The sequence below is a fragment of the Cervus canadensis genome, chromosome 33 (assembly GCF_019320065.1).
Source record: "Cervus canadensis isolate Bull #8, Minnesota chromosome 33, ASM1932006v1, whole genome shotgun sequence".
NCBI classification, from domain to species: domain Eukaryota; kingdom Metazoa; phylum Chordata; class Mammalia; order Artiodactyla; family Cervidae; genus Cervus; species Cervus canadensis.
In genome coordinates this window covers 20,682,030-20,696,941 of record NC_057418.1, presented here as the reverse complement: position 1 = coordinate 20,696,941, position 14,912 = coordinate 20,682,030, and the positions used below count along the sequence as shown (strand labels likewise).

Sequence of the window (14,912 nt, the reverse complement as noted above, 5' to 3'; positions counted from 1 at the left end):
TATTATCTACTCAAAATGTTGAATTACATACTTCCTCCTAAATAAAAACGCGTTTTTATATCAACTGCGGTACACTAAGTTGAAAATGATTTTTGTCAAGTTGCTTAATTTCTAGGACATCCCAATCTAGAAGGTTTTCTCTCTCAGTGGAAGACTTGGATTGTGTCCATTTAACTATTGATACCTAGGATATTGGGCAAGTCTGTGTGGATTCAAATTCTTCATTGAAAAAAAATGGGCTTAGACTAGAGATGACTTCCAAAATCTCTTTCTGGGCTAAGATACTGTGATTATGTGACTTGACTATGCAATAGTTGGAAAAATAAAACTGAAATAAGTTGTCAAAAGAGAATTTGAATGTGATAGTGAGTTTTGATGATATGGCAGAAATAATGTGGCAGTATAGTTGTATACAACTACTATTTTTGCAATACATTTCATTCTTAAACCACACCTCATTAATTCCCTTTCATTTCTACTCACCTTTGAAATACCTAGGGAACAACAAAGGAGACAAATTCAACTGAAGAAATTTATTTACTTTTTTTTCTAGGTACATAGATGACATAATTATAGACAAGTTTTGATACATAGGAAAACCCTTCTGTCCACCTCTTTTTGCTAAATGAATCATCACAATAATTTTTACAATTTTTAAAACAATACACAGCTTTCTTGGGCTGAAGCAATCGCAAGAACATATCGGTACTGGTATATTACAGCTACTTACAATGTTTAAGAACAGCAATGGAGAAAAATAAGTTATTTAAATATTGATTTCATATACAGAAAGTGCAATGTTGTTAGTTGTTATATAACTTGCTTGACAGTTTCTTGTTTCTCTATCAATTTAAAATCGAGATAATGTGGACTCAGACTTTTTTTTTTTCTGAAAATAATACAGTACACACATGCAGCACTGACTTGGTGACCTGACTTCTTTTGCTGCAATTATGAAAGCAAACTTTGCTCTGTCAGGAACTGATTTTCAACAGACTACTTATTTCCAATTTCACCCACACCTGGGTACAGGAAAAGAGAAAAGGGCCTCTGACTAAGGCAAGGCCATGAAAAATCTATCTACTTCTTGGTTATCTGGGAATGTAAGTAGTGGTTGGGGCTGGCTGCATTTCCTTATAGACAGCTTCAAAGAAAAAAAATGACATACAAGGACGTGTAGCTACCTGAGCCAAACTGCCTCTCCAGGTTTCTCTGTGCTTTCCTAAAACAACAGTGTTCACCCTTCCTCAACATTCTGCACCAAGTGCAATGGATGAAAACCGGATATTGCTGAAGCCGACCACCTGTCTTCCGGCATCCACAGGCGGCCACAAACCATCTCGGTCAAATGTCACACACAAGCATTCAGGCTTTTCTAAAGTCAATTTAAAAGTTTAAAGCAAAAGAAGACCAAACAAATACTAAAAGTTTACAAACAAGACTTTAATAAAAGCACAATAAAGTAAAAATCACCTCAGATCCCACAGACTAGGAAGCCCTTCTACTGAAAATGATTCATGGTCCCTGAATTTCACTTCTAGGCAAAGGCAATGATTTCCAAAGAAGAATGGAAAAAAAAAAAAATACGGTTTGGCATTCTTAAAAACTCATATTCAGAAAGTTCACTTTTCTGGCACCTCTTTTACATAAGTGAAAATCTTACGGTGAAAATGAACTAACACCAGGAAATTCACGTACGATTTTCCCTTCTCCTTTGCTCCTATGTATCACCTGACTATACGTGTGGTCTTTGAGCTCAGCTTCAACTCTGAGCAGGCTCTCTCACAAGTCACGCTGAGGCACCGAAAACGTGGGGTGAGGAGCCCGTCCATTTTAAAGCATCCTCTCCTCCACACGTGAAATCCCTTCCAACGACATAGTTACAGGAGAGCCTGCAGCCTCCTTACCCTTTTCATGGAATGTCACATCCCACAGGAATGTCATAATGGGCTGAAGAGTTCAATAGAAATTTGGCCGCTTTAGCTTTTTCTTCTAGTGTTCCACAACTTCTTACATGGCATCTTATAGAAGGTGACTATTATTGAAGAAATATATATTATTCTTTAAAATGCATACTAAAAGCATGAAGAAAAAAAAAAATATCACCTGAGAACGTCCTTTTCCTCAGAAATATGGATCCAGATCTTTTTTAAAGCAAATGGTAAAATGGCTTTGTAATTCATGAAAACATCTTTTTCCCCCCTCTCCCCTGAGGGATATCATTTGTTTTAATGAGTAGATAAAATATTACAGCACTTTTAAATCACGACTCAAAGCATTTCTACCGTAAATGATCACACCCAATGCTTAAAATAGGGCTCATGATAAGAATGTAAAGGAAAATCATTTTATAAGCAACTGGAAACAATAATTCTGTCTGCTAGAAAATCAGACAATAGATTGAAAGAGAATGCTGAAATCAGTTGGAAAAGAACTGAAAATATACAACTATTTAATACATGGCCAATGTAGTTTGTTTGGCTCCATAATGAACCTTTATTATATTTAAGTGAATTACCTAAATAAGATGGAAAACAGTATTTTAACTGTAAAACCAAGAAAAAAATCTTTTAAAATATCTTACACACTATGTCCCTTTAAAGAACATCTTCCTTAAATATTCAACTTACAATGACTTTTTGCAAAGGTGATCTGTTACCCAATGACCGATTTTGGAATGGACATGGTCAAGATTCCAAGTCAATACTGCAGCACAGTGACCAACATGTTAACACTAAACTGATTAAAATGAAAGATCATAACCTCAAACACACAAACATACTCTCACACATGACATCTTTGTGAATTTCAGCGAGCTTTTTACCAGATTTGTAGTTAGTTTAAAATCTGAAAGTCAACATGAGTCTGGCCTGATAAACACCCCTATAAAATAAGCCACATCAGAGTGAGACAATTAGAAAAGCCCATTTCTGTTGGAAACATCCCACATACGTTAGGTGGCAGTCTAAGCTGAGGATCTGGAACTACGGTTACAAGGTAGTGAACACTAGGTTAGATAACTGCTTAAAAGCTTACGTTAAGGCAAATAAATGCTGATTTGCTAGAAAGCAATTATTAAAACGTCTCTTGTTTACCTAAATGAGAATAGGGCTTTCTTTTTCCAGTGCAGCCAGATTTTCTTACTTTTGAACACATGAGCCTGGTCAATAGTGTACAATCACTCCCGAGGCTGTTACTTTGGCCTGGCTAAAGCCCGTCTGGGCCTCAGGAACCCTGCAGGGTGACGGAAGGGTGAGGAGCATGCTGAGAAATGGGACAGGCAGCCTCTCCCCCTGCCCTCTGCCCTCGCCCAGTGCACCAAGACAGGCTGTGGGCAAAGCATTTGTGGCAAGTCAGCATCTTGGTTCTCCTATATCCTGAAAACAAAACTAAGTGCTTGTCTTTTCTTTGGGGGGGTCACAGAGAACCACACCAATTTCCCGGAGGGGGGCTTTTCTGGAGAAGAGAAGGTCATCAGTCCCGTGCCAAGATTCCGAGTTCTGTTGGCAACACACTGGGCCTTTCTCCTGGGTCTGGTCTGCATGGCCAGCCAGGGAGGAATTGCATCAGCATCGTGAACACAGTGAACGGGTGGCTCTTGTCCAGGCAGGCCCATCTCAGGCCTGGCTACATGGCCTCGGGGCCTGGTGGCAGTTTGAAGAGTCTGGCTGCAGACACGAGCTTGCTTATGTGTCTCTCCTCTGTGATGCCAGCCTCCTGAAGGCAAGTGTGGGACAGAGAAGGCACTTGGCCCAGGGTGCTAAAGCCCGCCTCAGAGAGGGCGCTGGCATACATGGGCAGACCGATGGAAATCAGCCAATCCGACACGGACGACACGCAGCCAGGAGACAGCGGCTTCCTGCAGATTTCTGTGAGTCCGCCGCTTGGGATCTAGGTAAACAGAGAAAGCGATTTCAGCAGGATTTGACGGGTGCCACTGGAGAGCTCTTTCTTCTCTGCCTAAGAGGAGGGCTACTGAAATCTTACATTTAATACTACACTATCAGAAAGGGATAATACCATGAGATGTCAAAGCATCAAGAATTCTTTCTTGGCTTCTCAAGGTGAGACAAATCCTCAAGAAAGTGTCTGAGGTCCCAGAAGGTACTTGGAATTAGATCTAACCCCAATTATGTGTGGACATCTCCGAACTGTCACCATTTGTGTTTCTGGCTATTTTGTCTCATGGTTGGTCACACTCTTCAATCAATGATCCCTATAGTGACCGAAGAAGCAAACCTATGTGATAGTGTGAAAAAACAAGATACCCAGAAAAGCAATGATACTCATATAAAGTAGATTTTCTTCTGTATTTTGAATCTACATTAACATCCAGAAAATTAAACATTTATTAAATTAAGCATTAATTAAAATTAATCAATATAATTATAAAGAATTAGAAATACAATAATAAATGTTGGCTAGGGCAGGGAAATGGACATTTATACTTGACTCCTGTGAAGGCCAAGTGAGATTCCTCTCAGAAAGGCAATTTACCACCAAATGTGCAAATCCTTGAGATTTTCTGGAGTCTTAATGAAGCAAATCCTCTTGAAGGACTGTATCCTCAGAAATTAGTCAACAAAGTCTATAGAATTTATTAACCAAGACATTCCTCACTCAATTATTTAAAATAAAAGTTTGGGAAAAAAATCTAAAAGTCTTAACAATATGGAATTAGCTGAACTAAGACACACCTACTAGAACACTTTGAGACATGAACAATATAAAAAAATTTTCAGTAACAAAGAAATAGGTTCACAATCTGATAGCTGAAAACATTAAAGTTTCCAAACTGTACACGTACTATTATACACGTGCAGAGAAATAACTAAATGGATTTTTTTTTCCCCCACAGTGCTGGGATTATGGATAATTTTCATCTTTTTCTTTCCAAAACTGTATTTTTAAAACTCTGCAGGCTGAATACGTATTACTTTCCCCCTGGTGTCTCCCTTTGGTATCTTATAAGGAACCCTGCTCAGTGGCTGCCAGCATGCCCATCATTAAGCCCTATGACTGAATGGACTTCAGAAATCGGGAAGAGAGGGGCCCTGAACCGTGGGCTGCTCACCGCCATGCGATGCTGCTTCCGAAGCAGCTTGACACGGATCTGGTCCATGTTGGTGGCGACATCCCTTTCCGGCTGGTCTAAGTCTTCTGCATACCTCTGTACCAGGGCCTCAGGAATCCCACAGCGGCCGTGCTGCGAGCAAGAACAGAAATCTCTTAGCAAGGGTTGCGAGGATCTTTTTCTTTCTCCAAGAACAGCAAACATAAGGTAAGATAAGACATTTAGCTACTAGAAAGTAGGACCAACAGTTTAAATTTGAAGTGAATATATTTTCTTTAGTATCAAGACAACTATTTTAGAGAGAATATTTTACATCTTTATCTTTTAGGTAGTGATGAGCTCTGGAAATATGTCTTGAAAGATGGTTAAAGTAGAACACAATCACCCTCCATTGTGGGGTCTAAGGTCTACTCTATGTGATCATTTTGCAAAAGGTTATTGAAGGGCAAACTTGTGCTCTATAGATCATCCACTGTTGGTCCCTCAGCTACAAAGAGTTATACTAGGCCAGCATTTACTGTACAGTAGAATTCCCACTGCTTTCCACTCAAAGGGATTCATTCACTAAATATTAAGAAGGCAGAGGAGGAGTATCTTATCATAAGGCATTCAAGGTCATAAGGCACTTATAACAAAGACTCTCAGGAATGCATTAGAACAATTCATGAATTTCTAGGACTAACATACATCTATTTTCATGCATTTGTCTTCAAAGTTATTTTGATATTGGTAGGTCTACTCTGGGCTTCCCTAGCGGCTCAGAGGTAAGGATCCTCCTGCAATGCTGGAGACTTAGGTTCAATCCCTGGGTGGGGAAGATCCCCTGGAGCTGGAAATGGCAACCCACTCCAGTGTTCCTGCCGGGAAAATTCCACGGATAGAGGAGCTTGGCCGGCTATAGTCCACAGTGTCTCAAAGAGTTGAAAAGGACTAAGCGACTGAGCGTAGACACACACAGTTCTACGTGTTTGTGTTTTTTGCAAATGAGAAGTGAGTTTTCATTATAGTTCTCAATGTTTTTGGTACAATGGGGTATTTTATATAGTCTTTTATCCCCAGTTACCCATACAGATATCAGACAGTATAATTATTACATCTGAATGATGCTAAGTAGCTTCAGTCATGTCCAACTCTTTGCGACCCCATGGGACTGGGGCCCATCAGGCTCCTCTGTCCATGGGATTCTCCAGGTAAGATCTCCTTCTCCAGGAGACCTTCCTGACCCAGGGGTCAAACCTGCATCTCTTTTATTTCCTGCACTGGCAGGCGGGTTCTTTACCACGAGTGTCACCTGGGAAGTCCCATTTACATCTGAATAGGGCTCCACAGTTTTCAAAGTAGATTTACATTTATATTATTAACATTTGTTCCTATTAACACTTCTAAGAGGTACTTATGAAGGTTATTATTAATTCAATTTTACATCCAGTGAAAGGAAATGGGGATTTGTTAAAATTTAAATACAAAGATGTTGAGTAACACATGGAAACTGGAGCTTTGTTTCAGGACCAGGTTCTAGTAATGACTGATATAGTTCTCCTGGCAAAGAACAGTTGGCCAAAATTAAATACAAACAAGTGAAAGAAGAGAAGGGAAAGAAGAAAGCCCCTAAGGCCGTGTTTGCATTTAATCTGGGCACTGTGCTCCCTGTTCATCTGAACGCCCAGCGCGGGGTGACAAGGACCCCCTGCCCTGTCACTGTCTGCCACCAGCTGCCGTCGGAGGGCAATGACATTGTTCCCGCCTGGCACCCCCAACTTATGGGGCTGGGGGGCCAGGGCCTCGGATACCTTATCAGAATAGGGCTCCTCGGTGAGATCAATGCCTTCCGCCCGCAGCTTGTTCTCGGTCAGCATTTCCAGGTCCAGCCCGCGGGCGCAGGAGACCTTCCTGGCCAGCGCTGGCCCGAGCCGCACGCCGTGTTCCTGGAGGCTGGCGCTCTCGGGCAGCTCCGACAGCCAGGGTGGTGGCCTGGTGCTTGGCGGGCTGCCCGGCTCCGGCCCCGGGGGAGGCCTGGCCACCGCTGCCGCCGAGGGACAGTCACTGGGGCCGCCGGGGCTGCCCTTTTTAAGCGGCAGGCCCGGTGCGTCGGGGCCGGGGCCGCCGGGGGGACCAGGAGGGACAGGATGCAGCCCGTTGGCGAGGCGCTCCCTGCTCTTCTTGGCGGGAACGGGCGGAGGCTGGACGGGAGGTTTGGCCTGCATTCTGGCCTCGGGGCCCCTCTGCTCAGCATCCAGGCCTTCTTTGGTGCCCGCGGGGTGATGTGTCCCTTCGAAATCGAGTCCTTTCCTGTGACCCTCCAGAGGCGTCCGTGTTAAACTGGGTTTAACGGCAGGCGGTTGGGCGTCGAAGGTTTTGGGCAAACACGGAGGGGGGGATGTACCCCGTGAAAAGGGCCCCATCGGGCCATCCAGTTTCTTAGTAGTCGTTTTCTGAGGTTCAGAAAACCTCTTGCTTTGGGTCAGTAGCAATGCATCGTCAACAGCAGACTCTCGTTTGGGGCCCGGAACCGTTGTGACGCAGGGGGCTGTCTTTTGTGGCACTTCAGGTACAGTCTGAGGGCAGGGTCCTGTCACCTCGCCAGGCACGTCTTTCTCGGGCTCTCCTTGAAGGTCGTCCAGGGAGTGGGACCGGGGCCAAGTCTCCACGGTCTGGGGGCCCTCCAGGGTCTCACAGCTCCGGCAGATGGAAACGGGGAGACTCCTTCGGTTTTTATTCAAATCAGTCACACACGGGGGATCACAGCTCTGGGAGGCCAGAGGGGTGAGACCACCGCCCAGCCTCCCCTCCCCTCCCTGCTTCAGAGCGTCCACTGACTTCGTCAAAGGCAAGGTTGGGTAGTTGCCCAGCTGGTTCCTGTTGAAAGACTTCAGGCTGGACTCGGTTGATGACTTGGCAGAGAGGCCGGTTTTCCGAGTCTTGCCTACAAGGCAAGGAGAGGTTTTTTACAATCGCATCTTAAAAAGCGAATCAATCAAATTGATGTAAAAGGTGCGCGAATGTTATTGAAATCTCCAACTCCCATATCCCGCTGTGGAATTACACTAAGGACATAATATCACCACTGGTGATGTAGGGCTACTGTGGTTCCATTTTTATTTTTTAGAGAGAATTCTTAAGTCTTATTAAAGGACTCAGGGAAATGAAAGTTAATTGAGTTATGTGGAAAGAAAATATGCTGTGTCAGGCCATAAAATAAATCTAGGCCTAATGTCTGTTCGCAGCTGTAGTCAGTGTGGAAGAAGGCATATCCACATCCCACTAAGGAACCACACTGATGGAATTTCTGATTAGAGTACCGTTTCCTAAGACCACAGTTGCAAAGGGGACAGGTTCTTTACAGAGGAGAATCTCCAACCTCCGGGATCAAAGGCCCCATAATTTGAGGTGGAGCTGATGTAATAATAAAGTGTGCAATAAATGTCATGCACTTGAATCACCCCCAAACCATCCCTCCCTCCATCCTCGTCCATGGAAAAACTGTCTTCCATGAAACTGGTCCCTGGTGCCAAAAAAAGGCAGGGGACCATTGCTTTAAATGGTATCCCCCCAAGGTTCCCTGGTGACCACTGAACCCTCAAAACTTCTTTTAAACCCTCACTGCTTTGTGCTTTGTTCAAGCGTGTAAAGTAAATGTATCCTGCAAACCGTCAGCCAATCCTGGTAACAACGAGTAAACAAGCTTAGGTGAGTCTACCGCCAGAGTCCGTAAGATACCAGTACGATTCTAATAACCACTGAAGCAACAGACCTCATTAAAGTAAACTAACTGTCAGGCTGATAACTAAACTTATCAACCAGTCAGTCTACTTACTTAACAATTGTTGACTGATGCTAACTGCTTCTTCTGCTTGATGCAGAGAGTAACACTGACTGCATCTGATCCCAGTCTACTTAAGACTCCCTTTCTGTTTGAGACAAGTAAGCCATCTGGAATTTCCTATGAATACCTCTGGGCTGTTAGGACAGGGAAACAACGAACAAGACTCACGGCCCTCGAGTGGTCCTCTCCCTTGATATTGCTCTGTTCCTCGGTCATGCAGCTGAGGCATTTAAGATACCGCTGCTTGTGAGGCCCTGATGGATGGTCTACCTGGTAAATTGTTTTCCTTATGGACCTAATAGTTCCCAACACTCAAATGTTGGTTTTTATTGCGAAAAGGAAAGGACATAGGAGACACACAATTTCAGTTTTATGGCTGCAGGTATTTTAGACGGAATTTATTCACCTCACACCGCAGTCAGCAGAGGCTAACTGGAAAGGAGAACGGTGAAGAGGTCAGAAAGGAAAAGATTAGCATGGTGTTCATAATGGTAAGAGAATCGTCTTTATTCAGACCATCGTACTTTTGAAATCAGTGATTTTCAAAGCAGGAGGATCCTTTGTAATGAAGCTTCACTTATAACCCAGAGAAAAGTTGAAGTGTGGAGGTCACTCAAGGCTGAGGCCCAGCCCCTCCACCGTGGCCACCATCACTTACCCTACCAAGCACCCCCTCCAGGCCTCTGAGGCTTGCAGGATCCCAAAGATCACAGATAATCAGGGCCTCAAGCAGCGTGAGCTCCCGAACCAGAAGTTACAAACTGCCCAAGAGGCACTGCTGCTGTAAACCCAGCGTTTACTTCTCCACTCAATGAAAAACCTTTCCTAGTAAAACCAGAACAAAATCGTGCAGCTTGGTTTCATTATGTGAAAAAACAAAGGTTGGGAGAGGTAAAATATCCTTAACTATTTTGTGGATAAAGCAGAAAAGTTGGGGGTGGGGGGAAATGTCAAAATCTAGTTTGAAAACATCTTACTTTTAAAGTGCTTTTAGTTGGTTTGAATTGTGGACTTCCAGCAATTTCCTATCTACACTTAATACTTTTATTCTGCTTTTCAAAGTGAAATTGATGGTTGATCCTATTGGTCCAAAACCTGTTTACTGAATGTCTTTTATGTGCATTAAACTATGGAGGATATAAGTAAACCACTGATTCAAACTGAGTCCATCATTTGTAGTGGGTATGGGACCTGCTCCACCAACTGAAAATACACATTCTCCAATAACTTCCAAAAACTAGACCATGAGGATGGCTGGCCTAATGTGTGAAGTTTAGGGCAACATAACTCTGAGCCCCTAGTGATGCATGCTGTCTGAGTGGGAAGGAAGTACCATATTAGATGTGGGTAATTATATTCTTTCTGTCTAGCTGAAGTTTTGAGATTTCTTTTTTTACAAAAATGTAATGTTTAATATTTAATCATGCACCCTTCATTCAGAGATCTAGCTTTCATAACAATGAAGCAATATTTGAATAAAGTCAGACTTTTCCCATTATTTTAGTATGAATTTAGATATTTTCCTACTGTAATCATGATACTGCTGGCATGATGTATGTTTATGGAAGGAGTCATTCTGCTACTGCGGCCCCCAATCTGAACGTCCAGGGCCAGCCCTGCTTAGGTTTACTGTATATTTAAGAAGAAAAACTGAGGTGATGGATGGTAACGATCTAAAGAAACCAAACTTTCATGCCCTAGTTTTGTAACAATGTTCTCAGCCGGGCTTCTTGAAATTCTCATATTGAAATGAGAGACTCATGAACGATAGTCCTAAGCCCTAGGATATTCCTGCTCCTCAGAACAAACAAGCAAACAAATAGGCAAAGAAATCTTTTATGGTATATGTTGCCTTTTTCCTTGTTTCCTAAATAGGTCCACCTTCTTTCATCCATTGATTTGTGAAGGTACTTATGATAACATATACAAACTAAATCCCTTCTGGCTTGGAAGTTCACCTAAGCCCAGATACCCCTGGCTGATGTATGATGACATTAAGTAGTTAAGAGTTTGGACTTGAAAATGCTTACAGTATTAGAAAATCAGGTCTAAAATATTGTTTACCATTCTGACTTCCCTGGCAGTTGAGTGGTTAAGACTCTGCCTTCCAATGCATGGGGCTCAGGTTCCATTATTAGTCGGGGAACTAAGCTCCCACATACTGTGTGGTGTGGCAAAAAAAAAAGAAAAAAAAGTCTACCATTGACTGTGGGACGATTATGAGCTAGAGAAGAGAACAAGTGCTTCAGTTAATGTTCAATTTCTCTTTTGCATCGTCACTTATAAAATACGCACTGCAGGATTTGAGTGATAATTAGCAAACTGTATACACATCTAGCCCACTGCCTCACTCATAATCAGTGCTTACAAAATGCTAGGTATTTTTTATATATTACTACTTTGTTTAAGTCTTAGAACAAGCTATAAAAGAGAAACTCATATTAATGATTTCAGAGGTAAGGGCAAAGGATGGCTGGAGATGTAACTTGACCAAAGTCTTTGGCTATGCACTCCATGTCTCCCCACTCTAAACCCCCTTGACTTTTTCCATGGTCCAGAGGGAGAGCTAACCTCCGAGAGTTGCAAGACAATGGAAGTTTGGGGTCCCTTTCTCTAACACACAAGTTTAAGCTCTTCCCAGTTAGGTGCTACTGCAGGATGGAAGAGTAACTAGTGAAAAGATCTCTCTGCGCCTCTCTCAGCATCATCCATTGCCTAGGTTCTTGAGAGATGTTCCTCCAGCCTAAGATCTGAATCAAGCACCAGTTGCCCTGGAAAAGCTCCTCTCCCTATTTGTAGTTTTCTCAAAAGCAACAGCTCAAGCTGAGGAAGAAATATAGTCATTAGCCAAAGCACAGACACCAAGAAATGGCCCAGAAGGCTTTGCGTATGACCATGCAGTTATGATTATCTGTGCTGACAGTACCGTTTTCCAAGTTCTCACTGCTTTCATAGCATCCTGAGTCTCGTGGAGAGCATCCGCTCAAGCCCTGGCTGTCAACAAGCAGCTTCTCCTGGGATCCAGACTGGTCGCTGTTACCTGGAGAAGATGAACACATGGCATGGGATTGTAAGGGGAATGAAAAGCAGTTTTCAAATCCATCGCATCTCAATTTTATCCTCAGTTCTCACCATACATTTTTGAAGACTTAGATTTTGGAAAAAAACAAATTAAATGAGTGAGATCAGGATGTTTTCTTTTCAAATCAAGTATCACGGGACGATAAGGCTGGAGAGAGAGCACAGAGTTGAAATACATCAATACCTTCTAAGTCACTTGGAGGATAACTGGCCTCAGGTCAACCAGGGAAAGGAGACATTCAGAGCATCATATAGAATGTGGGGGAAAAGCAACCACAGTCCTTTCTGAACACTGATACCACCAAGCAGGAGCAGAGAGTGAATAAATGGCCTTTTCACAAGGAGGAATTGGGCTGTATGCTTTGTAGAGATCTAGAAGATTTGTGTTTCAATTTATTTGTTCCCACCTTTCCAATTTGGGAGCTGATATAAAAGTGAGACCTCCCTGGTAGTACAGTGGAGTAAGAATCCGCCTGCCACTTCAGGAGACACGGGTTCGATCCCTGGGCTGGGAGGATCCCACATGTTGTGTAGCAACTAAGCCCCTGCCCCACAACTACTAAAGCCCACAGGCCGAGAACCCGCGCTCCCCAACAAGAGAAGCCACCACAATGAGCAGCCCACACACCGCAACAGACAGTGGGCCACGCTTCCTAGAAACTAGAGAAAGTCCACACACAGCAATGACGATTCACCACAGCCAATAAATAAATAAAAGTATTTTTTTTTAAAGTTCTCGGCTTAGAATTTTACAAGCCGATTGTTAAATACAGCCATTATTAAAAATTAAGCTTTGTAAACTGTATTTTTAACAAATGTACTAAAAGTTAAGGTAATAAATCCTCAAAACTCCTCAAAAAAAAATTCTCAGTTTTTTTTAAAAAAAGGGAATGTCAAAGGAACCATCACATTTCATTAGCATTAGGAGCATGAACCTAACCCTCTGTGACATGTGCTGGCTCTTATCACAAAGGCAGCAAGGCTGCCATAAAGGGGACTCAAACCCCCAAGCCCACGAGGAGTGAGTGAGTGAAGTTGCTCAGTCATGTCCGACTCTTTGTGACCCCATGGACTGTAGCCTACCATCCATGGAATTTTCCAAGCAAGAGTACTGGAGTGGGTTGACATTTCCTCCTTCAGAGGAAACCCAGCGATCGAACCCAGGTTTCCTGCATCGCAGGCAGATGCCGTTTGAGCCAGCAGGGAGGTTAGCTCATGAGGGGCCAGGGGCAAATCCTTTTGCTACAAATAGGTTGGAGGGTTTTTCCTCCTTTTTCCTTTCCCTTTGTCTTAGGTTAGCATTTTTATTCCCGCCCACAAAAGGTGTCACAGGAAAAGCTGACAACACCCTCCAACTTGGAAACTGAGTACAGAATACCCTTAAGGTGGGTGCCAGAAGGCTGGACGTCCTCATCCTAAGAAATCCTTCCAGAGAGAAGCATCAGATGCTTTCTGCTGAAAGTCAGCCTACAGAAAATGAGATGGGGAGTCACATGGGCCTTCATCACCCAAGCTGTGCAGCTCTGAACATTCTATAAATGGCACAGCTGACCTTATGTAGGTTCAAGGTTACAGGGAGATCGTCGTTCAATCATAAGGCGGACTAAATGCTTGGTCGATAAAACAGAAAGCAAAACATTTTCTACATAAAATAAATAGTTGATGATGAGTGTCTTTGTTTTTCTCTTCACTTCCCCTCTCCCATCTCTCTCCCACTCTCTCTCACACACACACACAAAACCAGAAATCTGATGTCTCTTCTCATCATTAAAAAAAAAGTTGTGGGAAGACTGAGGGCTGCCACATACACACCAGCTGTTCCTGCTGTCCACTGACCACTTCCTGTTTTTGTTTCTCAGGATTTTATAACAGAAATCTTGGCAGATAAGCCCTTGAATTAGAGCACCAAAATAAGAAGTGCTATTTTAAAAGTGATTAATAAAAAATTAACTAGTTGGTAGCACAAGAGCAAACCCTTTCCCCTCCCCCACACTGAAAGTGGAACATTCTAGCATGGTGTCCTCATTGTGTGGAAGAGTCTGCGGATTTGGCCTAGCCTCTGTTCTAGCCTAGCATGTTATTTAGGAAAATGATACTTGTAAAATGAGGGCCTTGAGCTATCAGTTACAACCCAGGAAGAGGAATCAATGCAGTTTGTCCCTGGCGAGATAGGTCAGTGCATTGCAGCGGCCAAAACAGACTCCAAAGTGCTGACCGACAGGAATAAAACAGAAAAGTTGTCCCCATCATTGCAGGAAAATGAGGACTGTGCCTGCAACTTTGGGGATGCCAGCCTACCACACAGCGGCATAATAACCTGAAGTTATTATGGGGAGTGAATGGGTCCTTTGCAGTGCCTGAAAATGGCAAATCAATTTATAAAATCAGGAAACATATGTCGAGGAGATGGAGCCATCTTCTTCTTTCTCAAGGAGATAGAGCCACTTTCTTCCTGAAGGATCCAATCAGCAGATACTTGCAGGAGTCCCACTATCAAATTTAGCAAAATTCCCTAAAACTAAAAGCCAGTGTTTCCCAGGCAGGTTGTCCTTCCTTAGGGAGAATGAAGGGGAGGGGTATCTCTTAGAGGGACTGCAAATCAAGGCCTTTTCTTCTCCCCATACTCACTAACATTAATGCCAAGGCACAAAGGAAGAAAAAAGTGAGCTAGACCCATGAACATTCTCACAGTCAAGTGAGAATGAAGCTCTGGTCTTGGGGCTAAAACTTCATTTGGACATGACCTGAATTTGGACTAAAGCTTTCCTCCATCTTATCACACACACACACACACACACAAAGGAAGGAAAAACATGCTAAGACATTCTGATGAGACATCCAAACATCAAAAGGTACTTATGCCCTGAGGACACGTGCCATTTTTCTGGAGCATAGTTCTCTTGGGAAAAGAATGGGATTGTTGGATAGCAGGCC

At 43.1% G+C, this 14,912-nt stretch overlaps 1 protein-coding gene across 6 annotated transcripts in view; it reads right to left on the bottom strand.

Moving 5' to 3' along the window:
- Positions 1–513: 513 nt before the first annotated feature.
- The window catches only part of SASH1 (SAM and SH3 domain containing 1), a 983,107-nt gene continuing 968,708 nt past the window's right edge, over positions 514–14,912 (bottom strand). For all 6 annotated transcript variants that reach the window (XM_043457237.1, XM_043457239.1, XM_043457238.1 and 3 more), the window contains 4 exons: positions 11,824–11,937; positions 6,865–7,997; positions 5,075–5,206; positions 514–3,891 (listed from right to left, as the gene is read on the bottom strand). In XM_043457237.1, coding sequence (XP_043313172.1) covers positions 3,628–3,891; positions 5,075–5,206; positions 6,865–7,997; positions 11,824–11,937 — 1,643 coding nt within the window. In that variant the 3' untranslated portion in view covers positions 514–3,627. The remainder of the gene's footprint in view (positions 3,892–5,074; positions 5,207–6,864; positions 7,998–11,823; positions 11,938–14,912) is intronic.